Source organism: Monodelphis domestica, chromosome 6 (genome assembly GCF_027887165.1).
Source record: "Monodelphis domestica isolate mMonDom1 chromosome 6, mMonDom1.pri, whole genome shotgun sequence".
NCBI lineage: Eukaryota > Metazoa > Chordata > Mammalia > Didelphimorphia > Didelphidae > Monodelphis > Monodelphis domestica.
In genome coordinates, this window is record NC_077232.1 from 278,358,447 (window position 1) to 278,380,785 (window position 22,339).

Below are 22,339 nucleotides of genomic sequence, written 5' to 3' on the forward strand. Positions count from 1 at the left end.
ATCCACTGAGATATCTAGTTGCCCTGTAAGGAATGACATAACCATTACAGCTAACTAAAAGTTCAAACAGGCTCCCTCAGGAATAATGATGTCACTAGATTGCCTCAAGCAGAAGCTACTCAAAATGACTACTTATGTGTTGTACTGACAATTTTTTGATAATATGATTTGAACTGCTTAAGTTCCAACTCTTGAGATTCTATGAAATATATTAAATATTTCTTAACAATTGTGAAAAAGGAAATTCATACATGTGCAATGCATGGTATGTTGCCTCTAAGTCCCTAAACAGGAGGAACTGTTTCATTTCTGGCTTTGTGACCCCAGGGCCCAGCACAATGCATGGCATAGTGGCAGATTTGATTTACAGGTCAACAATTCAAAGAGAATGGGAGTCTCCCTGGCTCAGGGCAAATAGCAGGAACATATGGAGGCAGTCTACACTTTCTGTGAAATAGTACTAATAAGAGTAGCTTTATTTATAGAGCATTTCTATGTCTGCAAAGCATTTTACAAACATGCCATTTGAACCTCTCAACCACCCTGGGAGGTGGGTGCTATTGTTATTTCCATTTCACAGATGAAAAAGCCAAGGTAGGCAGAGGTAAAGTCAACTTGCCCAAGGTTACACAGCTAGTAAGGCTGTTTTTTAACTTTTTTCTTCCCGATTCCTGGTCCAGCCATTGTGCTACCTGTGGAGGTTGCCAATTTCAGGCTGTACTGAGTAGTGTCCTGGAATTGGAGTCAGGGAAGAAAAGACCTGAATTTGGATCCTGTTCTTTGGGACCTTGAGAAAATCACTTAACTTTTAAGCTCTATTATTATTATTGTATTGTTATTCCCTGACTTCCCTTTCATCATCTATAAAATAAGGAAACGCTAATAATTTCAAAGATTTCCTCCAGGTTCCTAAACAAGAATTCCATTAACAGCCTTTCCCCCGCCCCGCCCTCAACTTCCGGTCCCGCCTATACTTCTGGCACGGGATGCTCTAGCTTTCTCCCGAGTTCTCGATGGCACCTCCGGTTCCTCTGGCGAAACGCTGGAGGCTCGCACTCGTTCTCTCTTCCGAGAGAAAGCGTGACGTCCTGCGCCGGAGCTGGGGGCGGGGCCGGAGCCGGAGTGAAGATGGCGGCGGCTGTGCGTCAGGATTTGGGCCAGCTCATGAACTCGAGCGGGTCTCACAAGGACCTGGCGGGCAAGTGAGTGCCCATCGAGGAGGATGGAGAGGGTAGTGCGGGATGAGTCCGGAGCGCGGCGGGCCGGAGGTCGGAGGCGGGGCCCGCCGGGGCCTCGGGAGGCGTTGGGATGGAATGGGATATGATGGAGGGGGAGGGGAGCGGAGGCGCTCTAGGGGTGCGCATGCGCGGGAACCCATTGGCGCGGGAGCCTAACCCTGTCTGAGGCTAGAAGTTTGGTTTATGCCTATACCCTGGGAGCCCAGGGATGCTCAGAGAGCTAAAAGCTGGTTCTTGGGTAGGTCCTCGAGAAATCATGATTGGGGCTAGGCTCTGTCCTACGGATTTTCCTATTCGTGCATCGCGCTGCTTCACCTCATTCGTGTCTGTCCAGTCTATTTACATTTTATTCCCCTATCTCCGCCCGCTTTACCTGGAGATCCTGGGACACCGGGCTCCTGTCTCATCCTTAAACTATGCCCTACTTCCTACTCCGTGACATCCCCCTAAACCACGTCCTATCCTCCCTGACTTCCCATCATTCTCATCTACAATTCCTGCAGTGCCTCTAGTTTATCTTGTCGACATCTTATTTATGCCTAATTTTTTAATGTTGTCTCTTCCGTTCGATTGTGAGCTTCTTGAATGAGAGCAGGGTTTTTTTTTCCCCCCTTTTTCTACCATTCTCTGCATAGAAAGCATTAGAAAAAAATGCTTGTTTGACTGACCTGATTGGCTTCCCTGAATACTCACTCACATTCTGGCAGAAGTCAGCAGTATTGGTTGAGCCATGGTCTGAAGATGAAAAGTAGCACTCTTTCCTCTAGGGAAGTTCTTTCAATAAAATATTTTAATTATGAAACATTTATTAAGCACCTACTTTGTGTCAGGCAGAATGCTAAGCACTGGGGATGCAGACATAAGTCTGAGAAGCCCAAAGGAATAGCAGAAACAACATTGGATTTGGAGTCTGGAGCCCTGGGTTGAAATTATGGCTTCCCTCCCATTCAATTTTTTAGTAAGACACATAACTATTCAAAGCCTTATTGTCCTCATCTGCAAGATGAAGGGGATGACTTCTGAAGCCCCTTCCAACTCTCACTTTTTTTTTAAAACCCTTACCTTCCATCTTGGAGTGAATACTGTTTATTGGCTCCAAGGCAGAAGAGTGGTAAGGGCTAGGCAATGGGGGTCAAGTGACTTGCCTAGAGTCACACAGCTGGGAAGGGTCTGAGACCAGATATGAACCTAGGACCTCCCATCTCTAGGCCTGGCTCTCAATCCACTGAACCACCCAGCTGCCCCCATCAGCTCTCACTTCTAATTGCCCCCTAGAAGCTTACAGTCTCTTCCTATGAATACTTCATATAGAATATTATCATAGGCAGTAGAATCCTTGGTATTCTTAAAAGCTCAGCTCATACTTAATGCCTAGTGATTGAGTGGTCAAAGGATATGAATAAAGTTTCAAAATGAAGAATTGCAAACTATTAGTCATAGGAAAGAATGCTTAAAATTACTAATAATAAGAGAAGAACAAATCAAAACAGTTCTATCATATCATACCCAGGAAACTGCCAAAGGTGACGCAAGAGAAGAATGTCTAGTCAGTATTAGCAGAAGTGTGGAAAGACTGGCACACATTATAATGCATTGTTGATGTAGCTATGAATTAGTACAACCATTTTAGAAATTTGAAATTATTACAAATAAAGTAGTATATACCAAGGGCAGAAGCATCTGTGACTTAGTGGTTAAGAGCACTGGGCCTGAAATCAGGAAGACTCAAATTCAAATATAGCCTCAGATATATCCTAGCTGGGTGACCCTGGGTAAGTCATTTAACCTCTGATTACCTGACAAAAGAATCCACTGGAAGAGAAATGGCAAACTGCTGTACTTTCCTTGCCAAAAAAACCCAACATGGACAATGGTGGGATCATGAAGTATTAAACATGGTTTAATAACAACAAAAATACCAAGGAAATCATTGGTAAAGAGAAAAGCTTCCTTATTTGTAGCATCACTTTTTGTGATAGCAAAGGAGAGGAAACATAAATTGTATACTTAAAAATTTTGCAGAAATCAGGTAGAAGTAGCCAAAACATTGAATGACAGAGTCAGGATTTAAAACTTTCTTGAGAAGCTAGAATATTTGGTCAGGTCTAATAGTATGAGATTTAATAAGGATGAATATAAAGTCTTAAATTTCAATTTAAAAACACGACAAGCTACAAATACAGGATGGAAATGTAGTGGAATAGAAGAAGAGCCAAAGGCATAGAGGAATTAAAAAAAAAGAGAACTGTGGGGAAGCTAGGTGACTCAGTGGATAGAGTAACAGACCTAGAGACAATGTCCTGTGTTCAAATTTGATCTCAGACACTTTTAGTTATGTGACTCCCACTGCCTAGCCTTTACCACACTTCTGCCTTGAGCCACTATACAGTATTGATTCTAGGAGAGAAGGTAAGGGTTTAAAAAAATAGCTATGAAATGAATAACTTTGGTCTTATTTGAGAAAGAGGAAAGTCAACAGGTTGTTTTGCTGGTTATTGATGTTATGTATACTGTCAACCCCCAAGAAGGAGACTTGAGATGAGAACAGATTCATGAGAGTTATGCCAGATGACTTCTTGTGTGTTGAAAATCTTGGTTAAGATGTCAGTGAACATCTGTGTCCTGATGGTGCTATTATCTATTGGAAATTCCCCCCAAAGGATATTTGTTTTTGTTGTGAATTTGTTTTTGATGTGAATTGCAGACAGATTAACTTATAGCAAATAATGATATTATTGTTATAGAACATTTATTCATGGTACAGTATAGCAGTGGGACACACATTGACTGAACAGAAATAATGATTACTACTCAAGAACTCACATGCTAGGATGTTAGGAAAGAAGTCAATTTTTGTCACAAAGTGAATTTGCCCATAATTGGTTTTCTTGAGAACAAGAGGCTTCATAAAATGCCCAAATATAAGAGTGAATTTCATATTCTTCCTCCAGTACTGGAAGTGTAGAGAGATGGTGTCTATATTTTTAAAAGTCCCCCTTTTAAGTAGAATGCCACAACTAGGGAAAAGCTGGTGATGGACAAATGGTTCACCTGTGACATTATCTTACATAAATCTAATCCAAAGACTTGTGATTTATGTAGTTCAGAAGAAGAAATGCCGATTGACTCCTGGACAAATGTGCATTTTATAGCCACAGACTAGTCACATTCATGAGCAATCTGAGAAACTGGTCATCAATACAATGTATGATAGCTGGGGAAATATCAGGCTGTGAGGGGAGAGGAATGTTGAGAGGAATCTTGTTGAACACAGATGTCAGATGGCCCACTGAACTAGGTAAAAATGTAATTAGGAAATATTTAACAAAATAAAAATACAATTCAATGTGGATAACATTACATTTTATAACAATCAGTATGCTGACTGCAGGAAGCTCTCTGTATAAATTAGTGGCCCCATTTCTATTTGAGTTTGAGTTCACTGTTGAAGAAATTTTCATTCACATTTGAACTGCTGGCTACTGAGAACTCAATTCTGAGGTATCTGCATGGAAGAAATGGAATAGTCAACTCATTGTAGAAGTAAAACAACATTTTCTGGGACTAGTAATTTTTCAGTGACATACTTTCAGTAATTGAGATAATTTTCCATCTTTTTCCAGTATTTTTTCAATAATTTATTATGTTTAGTTGTATAGTTTCTCCTCTCTACAGATATATATAGTTTAAAATAAATTAGAAGGGTGAAATATATGAACAATGATTTTTCTTTGGTTAATGGAGAACTTTGGCATTTACCCAGCAAGTATGAGGCACTTTATATGTACCAGGCATTGTGCTAGACACTTGGGATATAGTAAAAGAAAGGAAAGAGCCCTACCACCAAGGATTTTACATTTTATTGGTAGAAAAACAGAAAAATAAATACAGACTACAGATAATTTTGCAGAGAGGAAGACAGCACCTGGAAAAGTTCAGAATAGGCCCCCATCACAGGAGATGTTCTACAAAGCAGGAGTGAGTGGAGATGGGTTTGGGCATAAGACAAAGGCTTGGAGGCAGGAATTAAATTATCGGAGAACAGCAAGTAGGCTGGCATGGGTTGGCATGCAGTTTGTGAAAGAGAGAAATGTGCAGGAGGGCTGGAACTAGATTTTGAAGGGCTTTAAATGCCAGATCAGAAGTTGGTGTTTCATACTAGAGACAAGAAGGATCTAACCAAGGTTTCTGAGCACGGGAGTGCATGGTCAGATCTGGGTTTTAGGAATATCACTTTGGGAGTTATGTAGAGGATTAATTTGGAGAGAGAAGGCAGAGACTGGTGCCTGGGAGACTAATGATAGCCTGTTTTGGTGGTTAAGGCCAAAAGTAGTGGCTATGTAAGTGGAATGAACGAGATAGGAAAGATACTGAGAAGGTGGAACCAACTGGGATATATTAAGGAGTGAATACTATGCTGAGTTCATGACTGGAAGAATAGGGGTACTTGGGGCATGGAGATTTTGGTTGGAAAGGGAAACAGCTTTGTTTTGGGCATATTAATGCCTGCAGAATATTCAAATCTTATCTTACTGCCATTGATCTTTTTCCAGTTATATCTCATATTACTTACTTTCTCACATGTCTTCTCAGTTGGACAGCTATATGTCTGCTAGACATACTGAATTCTACAGTCTCACTTTATTTCCTCCATAGCCATCTTTAAAATCTCCTGATTTACTATTTTCTTCCCTGCTGCCTACTCTTAAATCTCCCGTCCTGAAATCCTCACTTGACCCAACCACTTGAAGTCATCCTTGACTATTTTTAAAAAAACTATCTATTCTTATTACCTCTTCTTTCTTTCCTTCATTCACTTAAAACAATTATATTTCGGTAGAAATATTTTTTGACAATTGTTTTCTGACATTTTAGAATTTTTCTCCCCTCACCTCAATATGACCCCCTAGTAGTGGTAGTCTCTTGGTGACCGAGAATGACAATAGGTTATATATTGCTTATGTCATGATAGAAGAAGATACCTATCACGCAATTTTAAAAAAATTAATGAATAAAATAAAATGAAAAACGAATGCTTTGATCTGAAATCAGATTCCAACAGTTTTCTTTGGCTGTGGATATCATTTTTCATCATGAGTCCCTTGTGGCTTCATTGACTTTTCAACCCCCAACATTTTAGCTCTCTTCAAAATTATCAGTGGTTTAAAAAAATTTTAATCTATTGACAATTAAACTTGGATTAATCCTAATCCTTCCTGACTCCTATGCAACATTTTCCACTGTTGACTACCCTTTCCTCTTTGGGTTTCTGTGATGCTGCCAACCATATTTTCCCTCTGCTGAAGAAGTCTTTTTTGCCTCTAGGATAAAATATACACTCCTCAGTTAGACATTTAAATTTGGCATTTAAACCCTAGCTTACTTTTCTATACTTACCACACAGCAGTGCCCCTTCATGCACTCTATGTTCTAGCCAAACCATCTTTCCTGCTGTTCCCCATAAAGGACATTCCATGTCTCATTGCCATACCTTTGTACAAGCTGTCCCCCATTCCTTTAATATACTTCTTACTTATCTCCACTTCTTAGAACTTAGCTTAAATTCCACCTCTTTAAGTCTTTCCTTGTCTCTCCAAATTGATAGTGCTTCCTTCTGAAATTACCTTGTTTATTTGTGGCTTCTACTTTTGGATGTAAACTCTTGTTCAAAAAGACTTATATTTGCCTTTATATATCTAGCACTTGGCACAATCATTCATTTTTACCAAAGGAGCCTATAGACTGCCTGGCACATTATTAGGGGATTAGTAAATTCTTATAATAAACTTATCTCTGTGTACATGGCTCCCAGATTTCTTCTGGACTCCAGTTCTGCATCACCAACTGCCTGTGGGTGTTCAATAAACACCAAAAGCTCAGCAAATCATAGACTGAACTAGTTACATTCTCTCTCTAAACCCATCCCTTTTCCACACTTCTTGGGAGGGTGCCACCATTTCTTAGAATCATCAGGTTCAGACTTGGTCTTGTTGACTCCTTTCTCTCTAACCCTCCTCTGTCTAGCCATTGGTCAAGTATTTTCAGTTCTACACTCACACCATAAGAAGTATCTATCCCTTTCCCTCCATCCCTTTAAATCAGATGTTGTCTTAGACTTTCTCCTTGACTATCACAATTGCGTTTTCCTTCCTCCCTCTCCTTTCCTCCACAATCCAACCTTCACATAGGTGGCTGAATCATCTGCCTAAAGTACAAGTTTGACCTTGCCAGTCTTCCATTCTCAGTTAACTTCAGTGTCTCCCTGTGACCTGTAGGAGACAATACAGATTTATTTGCCATATTATGTCACAATCTTATTTCCAGATTTATTATGTATTATTTCCATTCACACACTCCATACATACTTTAGAAGATAGTGGATTTCCTATAATTAGAGGTTTTCAGATTGAGGTTGGAATAACTACTTGTTGGGAATGTTGTAGAATAGGTTTCTTTTCAGGTGTGTGGATTGCACTAAGTAACTCTTGAGGCTTTTTGTACTCTGAAATAATATGGTTCTGTTAAATCCAAGTCTTTTCTAATTCCACTATACTTTCTTTTAAAAAATTCACTTTAATTTAATTTTAAATTCAAAATTCTTCCTCTTTTTCTTTGTAGTTTTGCAGAAAAAAAAAGAAACCCTCAAAACTCTCATATTAACTATGTCCAAAAAAAGAAAATAAGAATCTGCCTTCTGAGTCTTTTCACTTCACTTTTTTGAAATCACCTCACTTTTTTGAAATCACTTCACTCACCGTCCTTAATGTTTCTTATTCTTTGTTGTTTCTACTGTGTGCTACCACACCAGAAAAATGGAACTTTGTCTTTAAAGCACAAAAAATTCAGAACATTGAAATAGATGTTTATTCCAAATAGAATCTTAAGTATCAAGAATGGAAATGTGTTGGTGCTTTCAGAAAATAGAACAGCGATGTGACAGTCTTTTGAGCACCAGTGAATTGTTTAGGTAGACCAACCATGTCTGTGGCTCCAGAGCAGAATGTTAATTTCTGAATTATGGCTTCCTACCTGTAAGAAGGTTTTTAGATTTCTTTGAGCAAAAGTATGGTAAAGTATTTTTCTGTTTTGTGGAAAAGATGGAGAGAGATGGGGTGGGTAGACAAGTACAAGTCAGAAGAGGAAGGAGTGCTTAGACAGGAGTTTGGGGAGAAAAGGATCTTTGAATTGGAGTGTATTCTATACTTTAATATGTGCGCTACAGTGCAGTATGTGGCAGTAGTGCCAGAAAGCTAATGTGAACTTGAAAGGGGGACAGTTTCTAGGAAGAAGGAAGTAGACCCTTTTCTGGGCAGACCACAGCTAGAGTATTGTATTCAGTTCTAGATGTTCTATTTTAGGGATAACTTCAGTAAGCTACAGAGCTTCTAGAAGAGGGCAAATGTAGGCTTAAATGTAAGGAAAAAATTCTAACAGTGGAACGATAGAAGTGGAATTATCTAGCCATAATCTGTTGGCTTTCCACCTTTCCCTTTGCCTTCCTATATAATACTAGGCTCTAGTATGACGATGAATGAAAATGGGAGAAAAATACTCAACTTATGATTAGGGCCAAGCTTATGTTATATGTTACATAACCTCAGCTGTGCCCTCGTGGCTTCTACCATACATAATCCTACCACACATTCCTTCTCAATTTACTCTTCTACTCTTCACAGCAGCTTTTCCAGACCATTTCATCTTTCTTCACACTCCCTCTGGCATTCCTTCTTCCCTATTCTAATTTGAAAACCTTGCCTCATAATGTGCAGAAAAAAATGAAGTCATCAGAGGCCATCTGCTGCTATCTTCTCTTTCACCTCTGACTCACATGAAGATGTGTCCCTACTCTTTACCCAGGCAATCCCACCCCATCCCACCCCACATCCTCTAGCAGATCATCCCCTCTGTCATCCTCACTCTTTCTAGCTCCTTCTCTGCTATCTACAAATATTGTCTTCTCCACTCTCAAAAAACTCTCCCATCCCCATTATCATCCTATATCCCCTCTGCCTTTTTTAGCCAAACTCCTTGAAAAGGCTGTTTACAATAAATGCCTTCACTTTCTCGCCCCTCACTCTCTTTAGCTCCTTGTCTTCTACCTTCTTCATTTTTAGTTGTCAAATTCAAAGACCTTTTCTATTTGATCTCTCTCCAGCTTTTGTCACTGTGGCTCACCCTCTTCTCTTTCCCCTTCTCTTCTCTAGGTTTTTGGGACACTACCCTTCCTTTCTATCTGACCGCTTCTTCTCAGTCTCTTTATTGGATCTTTATCCAGCCCATTCACTATTGGACCCTAAGTGCAAACTCTTATCTCTTCGCATGTGGATCATTTCAGTAGCCTACTGGTGGATGTTTGCTTTAAGTCATTTTCTCCTCTCCAGTCCTAAAGTTCAGGTCTGGCTAGGCTACTCTCCTACTCAATAAATGCCAGGTTATCATCACCTGGATCCAAAACAGAATCCTGTTTGTTAAAACTCCTTCATAAACTAGTTCCCCTAATCACTATTGCTCTCTCTTATTTCTTGGTTTCTTTCACTTCACTCTAAATCTGTTGATACAAGTTTTCCTAGGCTTCTCTGAAGCTGTCCCTTTGGGCTTTTTTTGTGACCCAATAATTTCCATTATATTCATATACTGTAGTTTTTCATAGATGCCTATTCAGTAATAGGCATCTTATTAGTTTCTAGTTTGCTATAACAAAAAGTGTTTCTAAATTTTTTTTTTATATATTTCTGATTGTGTAGTTATTTTGAATAGTATTTCCCTTTCTTTTTTTCTTCCTCTTGGATTTTGTTGTTATTATATAGAAATACTGGGGGCAGCTGGGTGGCTCAGTGAATTGAGAGCCAGGCCTAGAGATGGGAGTTCAAATCTGGTTCAAATAGGTTCAAATAGTTCAAATAGGTTCAAATCTGGCCTCAGATACTTCCCAGCTGTGTGACCCTGGGCAAGTCACTTAACCCCCATTACCTGACCCTTGCCACTTTTCTGCCTGGAACCAATACATAGAATTGATTCCAAGACAGAAAGGTTTAAAGGTTTAAAAAAATTATATAGAAATACAATTAAATTTTTTGTATTTCTTTTGTAGCCTGCCACTCTGCTGAAGCTATTGGCTTAATTAGTGTTTTTGATAACTCCCTGAGGTTATATATTTATTCCAGTTCTTTTTTGTTATAGTAAGAACTTGGAAACAACATACCTAACTGTTGTCAAAAGAATGAAAAATTCTGTTTTTTTTTTAATCTGATGGATTTTGTTGATAATACTCAGAAAAGCTTTCTTTTGTGGTTTTATTTTATTTCCTGCCACTTAAAAAATTTTTGTTTTAAAATTTTTTAGTTAAATCTTTAAGATTCTTTAAAGAACTTAAATTATGTAATCTTAAAGAGATAAAGTTGTTTCTTCAGAGGTAGCTAAGTAGTGCAGTGGTTAGAATACTGGGCCTCAAGGGAGGGAGGAACACAATTTGGATTTTATAATTTTGGAAAAGGTATGTTGAAAACTGTTATTACATAGTAATTGGGAAAATAAAACATCTTTGAGTTTAAAAAAAGAATGTTATTGGGCCTGGAGTCAGGAAGACTTGAATTCATATCTCTCAGACACTGTCCAGTTTGTATGACCCTGTGCAAATTATGACAATCAAATGAGATAGTATATTTGTAAAGCACTTAGCACAGTGCCTGACACATTAATAAATTCATGCTTCCTTTCTTTCTCCCTCCTTAACAACCCTTCCTTCCTCTATGTTGATTCCATTATTTTGTTCTTGTTTTAATGCTATAGCATTTCTATAATAATCAGATAATAAAATAACATTGGTGGCTATGAACATCCTTGCTTTGTCTTTGCTTTTGTGGGGAAGTCCTCTAGCATTTCTCTATCATAGATTACACTAACTCTTAAGACTTTAATGCTGATCATATTAAGGAAATAGGAAGCATTTATTCCTATGCTTTTTTTCTTTTCTTTTTTTTTTATTTTTAAATAATATTTTATTTGATCATTTCCAAGCATTATTCATTAGAGACAAAGATCATTCCCCTGCCGGTAGCCGACACGTGATTCCACCCTATGCTTTTTTTAAAGCATACATTGGTGTTATATTTTGTCAAAAACTTTTTCTGTATCTATTGATATAATCTTGTGAATTTTAAAAATTGCTTTGTAGTTCATATGGTCCATTACATTTATAGTTTTCCTAATATTGAACCAACCTTGTGTTCCTGGTATAAATCCAATATTGTTTTTTTCTGATATGCCGTTATGTAGCCTCTTTGTTAATATTTTATCTAACATTTTTAATATTCATTAGAGATACTGATCTGTACTTTTCCTTCTCCCTGCTTTACTTATGAGTATCATTTTTGTCTTATAGAGCTCTTTATTCTTACATAAAATTTATGACAAATTGCAGTTAATTGTTCTTTAATTGTTTTATGAGAATTCACTTGGTAAATCCATTTGGCCTTGAGGTTTTTTTCCTTCAAAATGTCCTTCATGACTTGTTTAATTTTTTTCTTTTTTTTGTAGATTGGTTTGTTTAAAAATCTTTTCCCTGTTTTTTTTTTTTACATATATATATATGTATATATATAAAATTCTATAATTGTCATGCCTGACACATTAATAAGTCCATCTTTCCCTCCTTCCTTCCCTCCCTTCCTTTCTTCCTATCTTTTCTTCCTTCCTCTATATTCCATTTTTTTCTCTTTTGCAAATATCCATCTATTTCATTTAAAGTGGTCAGTTTTATTGGCATATAATTGAGCAAAATTGCGTCTTACCAATTTTCTGTATTTCCTCTTCATCTGTTAGGAATTTTTCTTTTTGTCATTGTAGTTTTCTTTTTTATTAAAATTCATGTTTGTTTATTTTATTAGTTTTTTTAAATTAATTCATCATAGATTTAGAATAGGAAGGGGCATCATAGGCCCCCAATTCTAATTTTACTTCTGTTTGGTTTTCAAAATTTTTAGTTGATCTCTTGTTATATACACAATTTATTGGTTTGTTCTAGCGATGGAAGTGTTCAGAAATAAAATTTCCCTTAAGGGGTAATTTTGCTGCATCCCAGTTTTTGTACGTTATTTCATTGTCATCATCTTTGAAATTTATTTGAAATCTATTGTTTCTGTGATTTATTTTTTTAGCCACCAAATATTTAGAATCAAATTATTTAGTCTTCATTTAAGATTGAATCCCAAAGACCCTTTATTGATTAAAATTGTTATTTCATTATGGTCAATAAAGGATGTTTAGTCTTTCTGCATTCTTTGATGATGCTTGTCTCCCTCCTCTTTTTCCTCCCTCCTGGAATTCCATGGGGTTATACATATATTATTGCTCAAAACCTATGACTGTTGATTCTTAAAGGTTACTCAGCAGACAGCAAATTTTGGCAGGTTTTCCTAAGCTTAAAGGTTTCAAGCTTTGACTTGACAAACTTTTATGAGGACCACCCATGGCAAATTTAGATAGGCTACTTATTAGAAGATTAATCCCTAGGAATTAATTTATCTTAGTCATAGCAGGTCATGGAGAGCATTTGTAATCTATGTCAGTGTAGTATTCCACATTGATGAAATCATAGAGCCTTATTAATATTAAAGTAAAAAAAATTAGTGATTATGGATTTAATTGAGTATGAAGTGAGGATGCTGTCCCATACAGTATAATTTGTTGGGCAATAAAGAATTGTGTGTTGTATATCCCTATCTTTTTCTTCCTTTCAGAATTTCAGAAAGGTGTTTTTTTTTCCTTCTAATCTGTTGCTAAAGCACCTAGGAAACTTTCAGAGGTGTATGTCTAAGGAAGATAAAATAGTGTTTTCAAAAAATCCTTACTTTCTGTCTTACAATCTATCACCTAGGGGGCAGCTGGGTAGCTCAGTGGATTGACAGCCAGGCCTAGAGATAGGAGGTCCTAGGTTCAAATCTGGCCTCAGACACTTCCTAGTGTGTGACCCTGGGCAAGTCACTTAACTCCCATTGCCTAGCCCTTACCACTCTTCTGCCTTGGAACCAATACACAGTATTGATTCCAAGACGGAAGGTAAGGGTTTAAAAAAAAAATCTACCACTTAGTAAGGGCTAGGCCAATGATGGCAAACTTTTAAGAAATAGAGTGCCAGCCCCCCTCCACGTGTGCTGTGCCCCTCTCCTTCACCACATGCTGGTTATGCCCCACCTTCACCTCCCTTACCCCACAGAAAGCACTCCCCTTGGGCTGCTGGCTGGGGGGTGAAGTGAGGAATGTCCTCAGCAAGTATAGAGAGGGGGAGGGGAGTGGCTCCAGCGCTCTGCTCCCCTCCAGCTCTGCTGCCTGTGAGCCGTCCACCTTACCCGCTGTGTACTCTCATTGAGCTGCTGGGCAGAGGGGCTGGGAACATAAAAAAATGTCATTAGGCACAATGGAGAGGGGGAGGAGCTCTGCCCCAAGTTCCTCTGCCTTTTTAGTAATGAACTTGGGGCGGGGTGGGAAGAGAGGGTGGCTGAATGCCCACAGAGAGTGCTTTGTGTGCCATCTTTGGCACCTGTGCCATAGGTTTGCCGTCATTGGGCTAGGCAATAAGGATGAAATGACTTGGTCAGGATCATATAGCTAAAAAGTATTTAAAGCCCAGTTTGAGCCGAACACCCCACATCTCCAGTCCTGACTATCTACTGAGTCACTTAGCTACCCCTAAAATAATAGTTTTAATTAGGTTAAATACAACCAAATTTACTTATTTAATTTAAAAATTTTCCCATGGTTATGGTTACATGATTCATGTTGTCTCTCTCTCTCCTGTTCCCTCCTCCCTCCTGGAGTTAACAAGCGTTATACATATATTATCACTCAAAACCTATTTTCTTATTATTCATTTTTGTAAAAGAGCAATCCTTTAAAACCAAAACCCTAAATCACATACCCATATGCTATTAGTAGCAAAGTCAATTACATTTGATTGTCCCATAGTGTTTGTTACTGTGTATAATGTTCTCCTTATTTCACTCCACATCAGTTCATGTAAGTCTTTCCAGTTCTTATAGAAATCAAACAGTTCCTGAAAAGAAATTGATCCCTACATGGCTGCATATTGATTTAGAGAACCACAGATTCTTTGTTAGTGTTGGATTTTTATTTATTTTGTTAAACATATTTCAATTACATTTTAATCTGACTGGCCATATCAGGAGGGCAGTTGGGAGATTGATCCCTATGCGCCAATCTAAGCTAAAAGAAACTGACACCCAGAGTAGTGAAGGTCATCTCATAGGTCATCCCACAGAGTTGAGATTCAAGGGTGTAGCCTGGATGTAAAAATCTAGTGTTCTTTCTACTTTATCACACTATTTAGAGGACAGGTAATTAAGGCTTTGTCAAGAGAGTTTGACTTAAGTCCACTGAGCATCCATTAAAGTAATTTTAATTTTGTCTTGCTAGGTACCGGCAGATATTGGAAAAAGCCATTCAGTTGCCTGGGGCAGAACAACTTGAGGCTTTAAAAGCCTTTGTGGAAGCAAGTAAGTGGAACTGAAATTTCATATTTGGTTTCCTGTAAATTTGAAAATATTAAACATACAGAACTCATAAAAATGAAGCTAATCATATATGGTGCCTCTTGGTGTTTTTTTTTAAATACTGTATGGAGATTTTAAAACTTCATATGCCATGTGATAATTTTGAAACAAATATCCTGAAATTTAAGGAGATATTGTAATCTTTAATAGTAAATTTATAGTAGTTAATTTAAGTAAGTTATTTTAAAATTATGAAGTATATTATCAAATATGCTCATTTACTTCAAGGGACAGTCAGATTTTAAACATTTAATTTGTCATGAATCATAATTCAGTTCAGCAATAGTTTGTTGACCATCTATTGTGGTCTAAAGATAGCTAGACACTGAAGACAAAAATAACCAGGAAACGATCCCTGCCCTCAAGGAGTTTGCCTTCCACTAGGTGTACAAGTAAATACCAGATAACTAGAGGAGAGGGAGAAAACATTTACTTGTGGGGGCACCAGGCAGTGTTTGGGGAAGATTTTAACACTTGATCTGAGTCTCTCAGTATTTACTAAGCATTTACTCGTTGCCAAGCACTATACTAAGTACTGGGGTTACAAATACATTTTTCAGTTCTTGCCCTCAAGCAGCTTTAGATAAAGTGGTGACTAGGAAGGGCCGTTTTAAAGTTATAAAGATGGTTAGGGGGACCATAGGGGAAGAGGGAGGATTTTAAATTACCCTTTCCAGGATCAGTGACAGATTTGAATTAATGATAATAATAGTGATAGTAGCTATGTATTATCTCATTTGATTATCACAGTAATCCAGGGAAGTAGTTGCTATTATTATCTCCATTTTACAACTAAGAAAACTGAGAGGTTAGGCTAGTCTGAGACCAGAACTGAACTCAAGTCTTACTGACTCCAGGTCCAATGCTCCAAAAACCATGCTCCTCAATTTGATTTGAATAGAATTTTACAATTGCAATGGGGGGGGGGGGGTTTGGAGTGATGCTGACAATGTGGTGATTACTTGATGGGAAGAGAAGTAAAATGAGTTAGGGCATCAGCAATCAGGGCTTAGGTTCTGATCTCAGGACTGGCAGCTGGTGAGATAGTCTGGGAAGGGAGAATTTTGAAGATTGGGAAGGTTAGAGAACTCAAAAAAAGGTGGCATCCATTTTTTTAGGTAAGTAAAGATTCCTGGTCATCTGAAAGAGAATTCAGGGATGTTTGATGATGGAGGAAATTTGGAATGGTTGCTGTGATCCATGAACTAGGGGATATTAGCAGCTGAATCAGAGGATTCACAGTGAAGCAGGAGTCCAGGCAAAGAAAGAATAATAAAGATTTTTGTGGTGTACCAGTTGGCATGGTTTCATGACTTTTCTAGGAGTATTCTTCCCACCCCCCCCTCCCCCCCAGCAGTATTCTAAAGCTTGGGTATCAAGGCTAGAAAAGGAATGACCAAAGGTTTAAAATTGGTTGGGCATGAGTGACAAACAATTTAAGTGGCATTCATTGGGAGAGCTTCAGCTGCTGCTATTATTCCATAATAATCCAGGTCTAGTGTCCAGAGCTTTGCTTGTGAGAAGGGACATGGAACAATTGGGACTTCTGAAGAACTCCTATAATCCTCTGGAGAGCAGAGATAGAGAATTGATGATTGACCCCGGAGGTGGTCTGGAGGGAACGACTTTAATGACCAGGAGGAAAGTTTCTGGGCAGAGACAGAGCTGGCAGGGTTGGCTTAGAGCTGAGGAGGCCCTCACCCTGGTCCTTCAGGCAGAGCAGAGCAATTCTTCAGGGGCAGTCCTGCCATCCCGAGAGCCCCAGGGCTAGAGGGGCCAGCTCTTGGAGCTGGGCATGATTGGGCAAGGGGGCATTGGGCCACACCTTCATGATGACCCATTCAGGGAAACTTTTTTCCAGACATTTACAAAAGGAAAAATATCCCCAAACAATTTGTTCCTCAAATTCAAGTGTAGGAAAACAAAACAAAACTGTTGAGTCCCTCTGTTTATACCTGTTCTTTCATAAGAAATTTGGCTCTAGTCAAATGTAAAATAGGAAGGCCATGGGTTGCAGTGAAAGAGTGCAGAATTTGAAGCCTGCCTGAGCCCTCAGGCTGTTTATTTTATGGACAGAGGCCAGAAATGGGCCTCCCCAAGTGTCTACCCTGCAGGTGTCTACAGGATTTCAGCAATCTTCCCTGAGAGAATAAGGTGTCCTGCCTCCACCTTCCCCATTTAGTGTAGTCTGGGAGAACTTGACCTTCTCCATCCACTGAAGTTTTTCCTGGTGGTGGCAATGGGAAGCTTGGAGAACACAGAAGGATTGAAACTTCTTTTACTCAGCTGCTAGTTTTGAGTTTTGACTTCCAGTGTCCTTCAAGAGCAAAGTTAGGCTTTTTTTCTGACCTTTCAATGTCATTCTATAACATTTGAATTTTATTTGTATCCACCTTGCCTCAGCCTCAATTTCATTATTGTCTCTGTGACCCAAGACAAGACTTTTCTCCTTTTGGAGATCTCATTTTCTCTTCTGTCTCATCAAGGAATTGAATTACAAAATTCTTAAGGTTCCTTTCATCTCCAACCTGATACTTTAAATGTTGTTTTGGGGGTGCGGTGGGAGGAGGAGGGCCCTCTCCCCTAACACCTCTCTGTTATAAAGTGTCTGCTACTCTTCGCCTTCTTAAATGTGTCTTGTGGTGTCTGGGGTCTCTGCCTCCTCCAAGAAAGGAATGGCTGTTCTCTCTAACCCATCTCAAAAGGAGGGGGTTCTGGTATGCCATTTGCCCCTCAGTACACCTTTTGGTTTTGATGTCAAGATAAATAATTTTTATAGCTAGTGGCTCTGATAATAATCTATTCCCCTTATTGTTATCAGCTAATGAACAAAAATTACATACTGGTTTTTTGCTTTAGTAATAGGATCTTTAGTTTTGTTTATATATCTAAACTTAGTTTTTACAGTCAAAATGAATAAACTTTAGCAATGTTTGATTCATTTCATTCTGCTAAATCTTGCTTTTTTTATATTGGATTCATAACTGTTAATGCCATTATGTTTATACCCAAACTTTTAAAACAAGCAAGTGTAGGTAGGGGAAAGAAAGTACAATTCTCAGCTATTTATGCAAATTATCTTTGAATGTTATTTTTTGAAAATCAAATGTTTGATCATTCTGTTGTTTGGGGGTGCAAGTGTTTTGGGTTGTTTTTTTTTTCCATATAATTTGGCATCAGACCAAAATTCTTAATGGTTTTGTCAGATGAGTCTATTCAATTTTAGCAAACATGAGGTGTCTCCTGTATAAGAATTAAGCAAATGAAAATTTTGTCTTGCAAAATATTTGAAAAATATACAAATTACTCATATTTCTTTTTCTTCAAACCAAGTGGTAAATGAGAATGTCAGTCTAGTGATCTCTCGGCAGTTGCTGACTGATTTCTGCACACACCTACCTAATCTGCCTGACAGCACCGCCAAAGAAATCTATCATTTCACCTTGGAAAAGATCCAGCCCAGAGTCATTTCATTTGAGGAGCAGGTAAAAAGCAAAGAACCAGATCTTAGAAAAATCTAGAGCAGTGGTTATTTGTCAGCTTTTTAAGGACTTCTTAAGGGTTATCATGAAATTTGGGGGTGTTTTTGTGAAAGAAATAAACTATCAAGTGGTAGGATGCTACAATTCCTAAAAGACTGGGAATCACTGATCTTGTGCTCTGAATTTCCAAATACTTGCCATTATTCTTAAAAAGCTATTAAAAAGAATCAGTAATTAAAATGCAAACCTTGTGCTCAGAGTCTTAGAGCTAAGAAAATGCACCTTTCTTTTCATTGAAGAAATTGAGGCTCTGGAATGTTGCCCAGACCCTCAGTGCTGGTTGAGGTGTTGATTGTTCTTTGTTACAAAACAGTACTTGATGAGGAGGGAAGTAATTATTTGTAATACATACGTCAAAAAAAGGTAGCAGTAAAACAGAATCAGTAATGGCTAATGGAGTATAATAACTAATAATGGAGCATTTGGGTAATGCTAGTCAAATGTATGTAATAATATCTATAAGAGGGTTTTTAATGAATTGCCATTTCTCTTTTAAAAATGTATTGCGTCATATCACCTAGTTCTACATATTTGATAACTTTGAAATTTTAATTTTTTAAAATGTAAATCTTACTGGAAAAATGGTGTTTTATGAAAACATCTACTACTTGAGGACTTTAGGTCACCAATACTTAGAACTTGTTTACTCTGGACAAATTAATTTGATGGATCATTTGAAATTAGATCAAATTTAACAGTTGTTTTTTTCTTAAAACTAAGGTTGCTTCAATAAGGCAGCATCTTGCATCAATATATGAGAAAGAAGAAGATTGGAGAAATGCTGCACAAGTGTTGGTGGGAATTCCCCTGGAAACAGGACAAAAGTATAGTAAATAGTGGATGATGCTTTTTTTTTTCTTGTCTAATTTTTTTTTCCCATATTCCACTAGAACTTAGGTGCTAGCAGCCATGGTTATTTAAAATGAAGAATTCTCTGTTTTTTATTTTAAAAATCCTGAACTTTAAGACAAACATTTCTCTAAATAGAGCAGAATAGAAAAAGATGGTGTGACTGGCCATGAATTTATAGTGGACAGCTTTGCTTCTCCCTTCAATTATATGGCTAGTCTGAGGTGTAGTTTTCAGAGCTGTCCTGCTTGTCTGTATTTATTTTTGATCTTTGTTCTCTTCTGTGCATTTAAGAAACCACTTAAGTGACCCTTTTCTTTTTTTTTTAATTTAGTGACCCTGTCACTTAAAAAAATTGAAAGAAAAACCAAAACTTTATAAAAGAAATTCCCACATTAGCCAAGTCTGAAGAATTCTGTCATTCAGAAAGACAGATAGATATGTATAGATAGATGGAAAAATATTCTGTACTTTAATGTCACCTTTTTCCTCAGAAAGTAGTTAGCATATGTAAAGTTGTTTCCTTACAATGTTGTTATCGAACAGCTATTACTTTAAATCTAGTCATTTTTTCCTATTATTGTAACCCATTTCAGAAAAATTTAATGTGAACTGGATTGGTTCATTTATTTTATTTTACTAGTAAGAAAACTCCCTCCCTTGGTAAGTGCAGATCAGCACTTTCTTAGAGTAGCACTGTCTTAGTTGTCTAGGGGCAGTGAAAGGTTAATTGTTTTGTCTGGAGTCACACAGCTTGTATGTGTCAGAATTGGGAATTGAACCCAGGTCTTCCTAGCTTCGTGGACAATTAGATCATACTTCTTCCCATAGATTTATAGGTTCATTATATCATATTTTTTACTTTTCCTTTGAATATTGAAAGGATAAAGGCCAAATTTCTATGTATTCCAAAGCCAAACTGACTAGTCTTGTCTTCACAATGGAAAGAGATTACTGTATGACTTACTAAGAAGCTGCAGCAATCAAGATAGAACAGTCACAAAATCAGCCTCAAAGTTACTCTCTAGAGCACATTGACGAGGCCTTCTTTGCTTTTCTCATGATAAAAGATCAAAGTGAAACAAAATCATTATGTTCCAGATGATTTTCACTTGCATTTTGAATTGTTGACCTTAATTGTAATTCCTTAGTATATAAAGTACTTTGGCTTCAAAGCATGTTTTGTTTAAAAATTATTGATTTTTTAAAAAATCACTATGACCTTCCAGTACCTTTTTCTCTCATTCTTTCTGTTATAACAAAGAATCATTAAGCAAAATAATGATAGTATGTGATAATATCCAACAGCACACACCTCTATGTAGAGTAGGGCAGGTGTGACTTTTTCATGAGTCACAATTGGTCAGTATATTTGATCTGGATTCTGATTTTTGTATACTCTTTTCCTTTACATTATTGTAGTCATTTTTTAGGCTGTTGGTTATGCTCATCGCATGCTGCATCCAGTTCACGCTGACCTCTCCAAATTTCTCTGAATCCTTCATAGCCATCTTTTCTTAACAACACTGTTTGTTATCCATTACATCATTGTATGATAATTCATTTAATTAATTGTTCCCCTATCAATAGACATCCACTTTATTTTCAGTTTCTTATTTCTACAGAAAGTGCTCCTAGAAATATTTTGGCACACACGGAGCCTTTTTCCCACATCAAAAGTAAATTGCCATAAGGAAGATGAAAGGTATTAAATATTCCATTATATCACCAAAATCACTTCCTATTTTGGCTGGCAGATTTAAAATAATTCAGCTTTGTCAGATTTCAAAGTATTCCTCTCTAATCTTTTGCCAGGTGATTTAATCTCTGGCCAAATAAATATATTTTTTGTGATGGTGAGAAAGACCCCAGTGTAGGCTTCCTTACTACTTGCATTTAGATTATGGAACAGCTTGGTGACACTGAAAAGCAGTTAAATGAAAAACTTTGAAGGGGCTGTGAGGTGGCTCAGTGGAGATGGAAGATCCTGGGTTCCAGTCTGGCCTCATATACTTCCTTACAGTGTGACACTGGGCAAGTCACTTAACACCAGATGTTTAGCCTTACAGCTTTTCTGCCTTTGAACTAATACTCAGTTATCATTTTAAGACAGAAAGTAAGGATTTTTTTAAAAAGAAAAGAAAGAAAAAAGACCTTTGCTGTATGATAACCCATTCATACACAGCTTTTGATTTTAACTTCAAATGGACATTAGGTGACTCAGATTATTTATTCTTTCAGTACTTCTGAAAGGCAAGGTTTTCTTACTTTTGCCTTTATTTCTTCTAATAATATTGTCTTTTGGATTTTTAATATTTTTTACTCAAAAATATTTTCTCTTGTTCAAATCTCTGTGAAGATTGGATTTAGCTATCTCCTGATTGTAACAATAAAGATACTTAGTCTAACAAAATCAGGAATGTCTTGTGAACTTTACATTACTCCACCCTACTTAGTCTAACAAAATCAGAAATGTCTACACCCATACTTAAGGATGAAGTATCTAGGAGCTTTTGATAGACAATGTGCAGAAATAGCTAACAGACCCCTGGGCTGTCCTAAGTCAAGCTTAAGCTACCATTGGTACAGATGAGATGTAGGAAAGTGATATAAAGCCATCTATATATTTGGTATCACTTCCTCGCTTGGCTGTCTTTTCTCTGGAGAGGTGGCTCTGGCTGGCAGCGTGCTAAGCGTTGCAACATCTTGGTGTGGTGGCAACTATTGCCCGGTTTGGCGGTGAGTTTTCCTTGATACTATCCTGGGAGAAGCTGAGTAGCTAGTTCAGGTTTAGGCATCTTAGCTAAGCCCTCTTGGAGTTTAGGCTGATTCCTTCCTCCTTTACCTTCCAACACTATCCTCTTAAAAGCCCCTAATTTTAACTCCCCCTGCACAGGCCAGCCAGGAAAAATCCTACACCTTTTACCTCTCCCTTCTCCTTAATTGCTTTCCTCTATATTAATTAAAATTACCATAAATTTCCAGCTGACTTGGGTATTTTATTTCAGATATCCCCTGGCGACCAAAAATTTAGTTTAGGTCACAACCCTAAAATTATCTTACATCTGGCCTCAGACACTTCCCAGCTGTGTGATCCTGGGCAAGTCACTTAACCCCCATTGCCTAGCCCATACCACTCTTC

The 22,339-nt window shown here is 37.7% G+C and overlaps 1 protein-coding gene and 1 long non-coding RNA gene across 7 annotated transcripts in view; one reads left to right on the plus strand and one right to left on the minus strand.

Annotated features, from left to right (window-relative positions):
* The first annotated feature begins 998 nt into the window (after positions 1 to 998).
* Positions 999 to 22,339, plus strand: part of COPS4 (COP9 signalosome subunit 4) — a 31,759-nt gene continuing 10,418 nt past the window's right edge. The window contains exons 1-4 of one of the 6 annotated variants that reach the window (XM_016422994.2): positions 999 to 1,231; positions 14,670 to 14,749; positions 18,140 to 18,291; positions 19,069 to 19,172. In XM_016422994.2, the coding sequence (XP_016278480.1) occupies positions 1,014 to 1,231; positions 14,670 to 14,749; positions 18,140 to 18,291; positions 19,069 to 19,172 (554 nt within the window). In that variant the 5' untranslated portion in view covers positions 999 to 1,013. Of the gene's footprint in view, positions 1,232 to 8,116; positions 8,307 to 14,669; positions 14,750 to 18,139; positions 18,292 to 19,068; positions 19,173 to 22,339 lie in introns of those variants that run through there. The other 5 variants (XM_001366121.4, XM_007495764.3, XM_056803278.1 and 2 more) reach the window with 5 other exon arrangements.
* Positions 7,027 to 8,209, minus strand: LOC130455117 (uncharacterized). The gene is made up of 4 exons (XR_008913026.1): positions 7,994 to 8,209; positions 7,604 to 7,740; positions 7,417 to 7,507; positions 7,027 to 7,086 (listed from the first exon to the last, which is right to left on the minus strand). It is a non-coding gene; the product is annotated as an uncharacterized LOC130455117 (long non-coding RNA).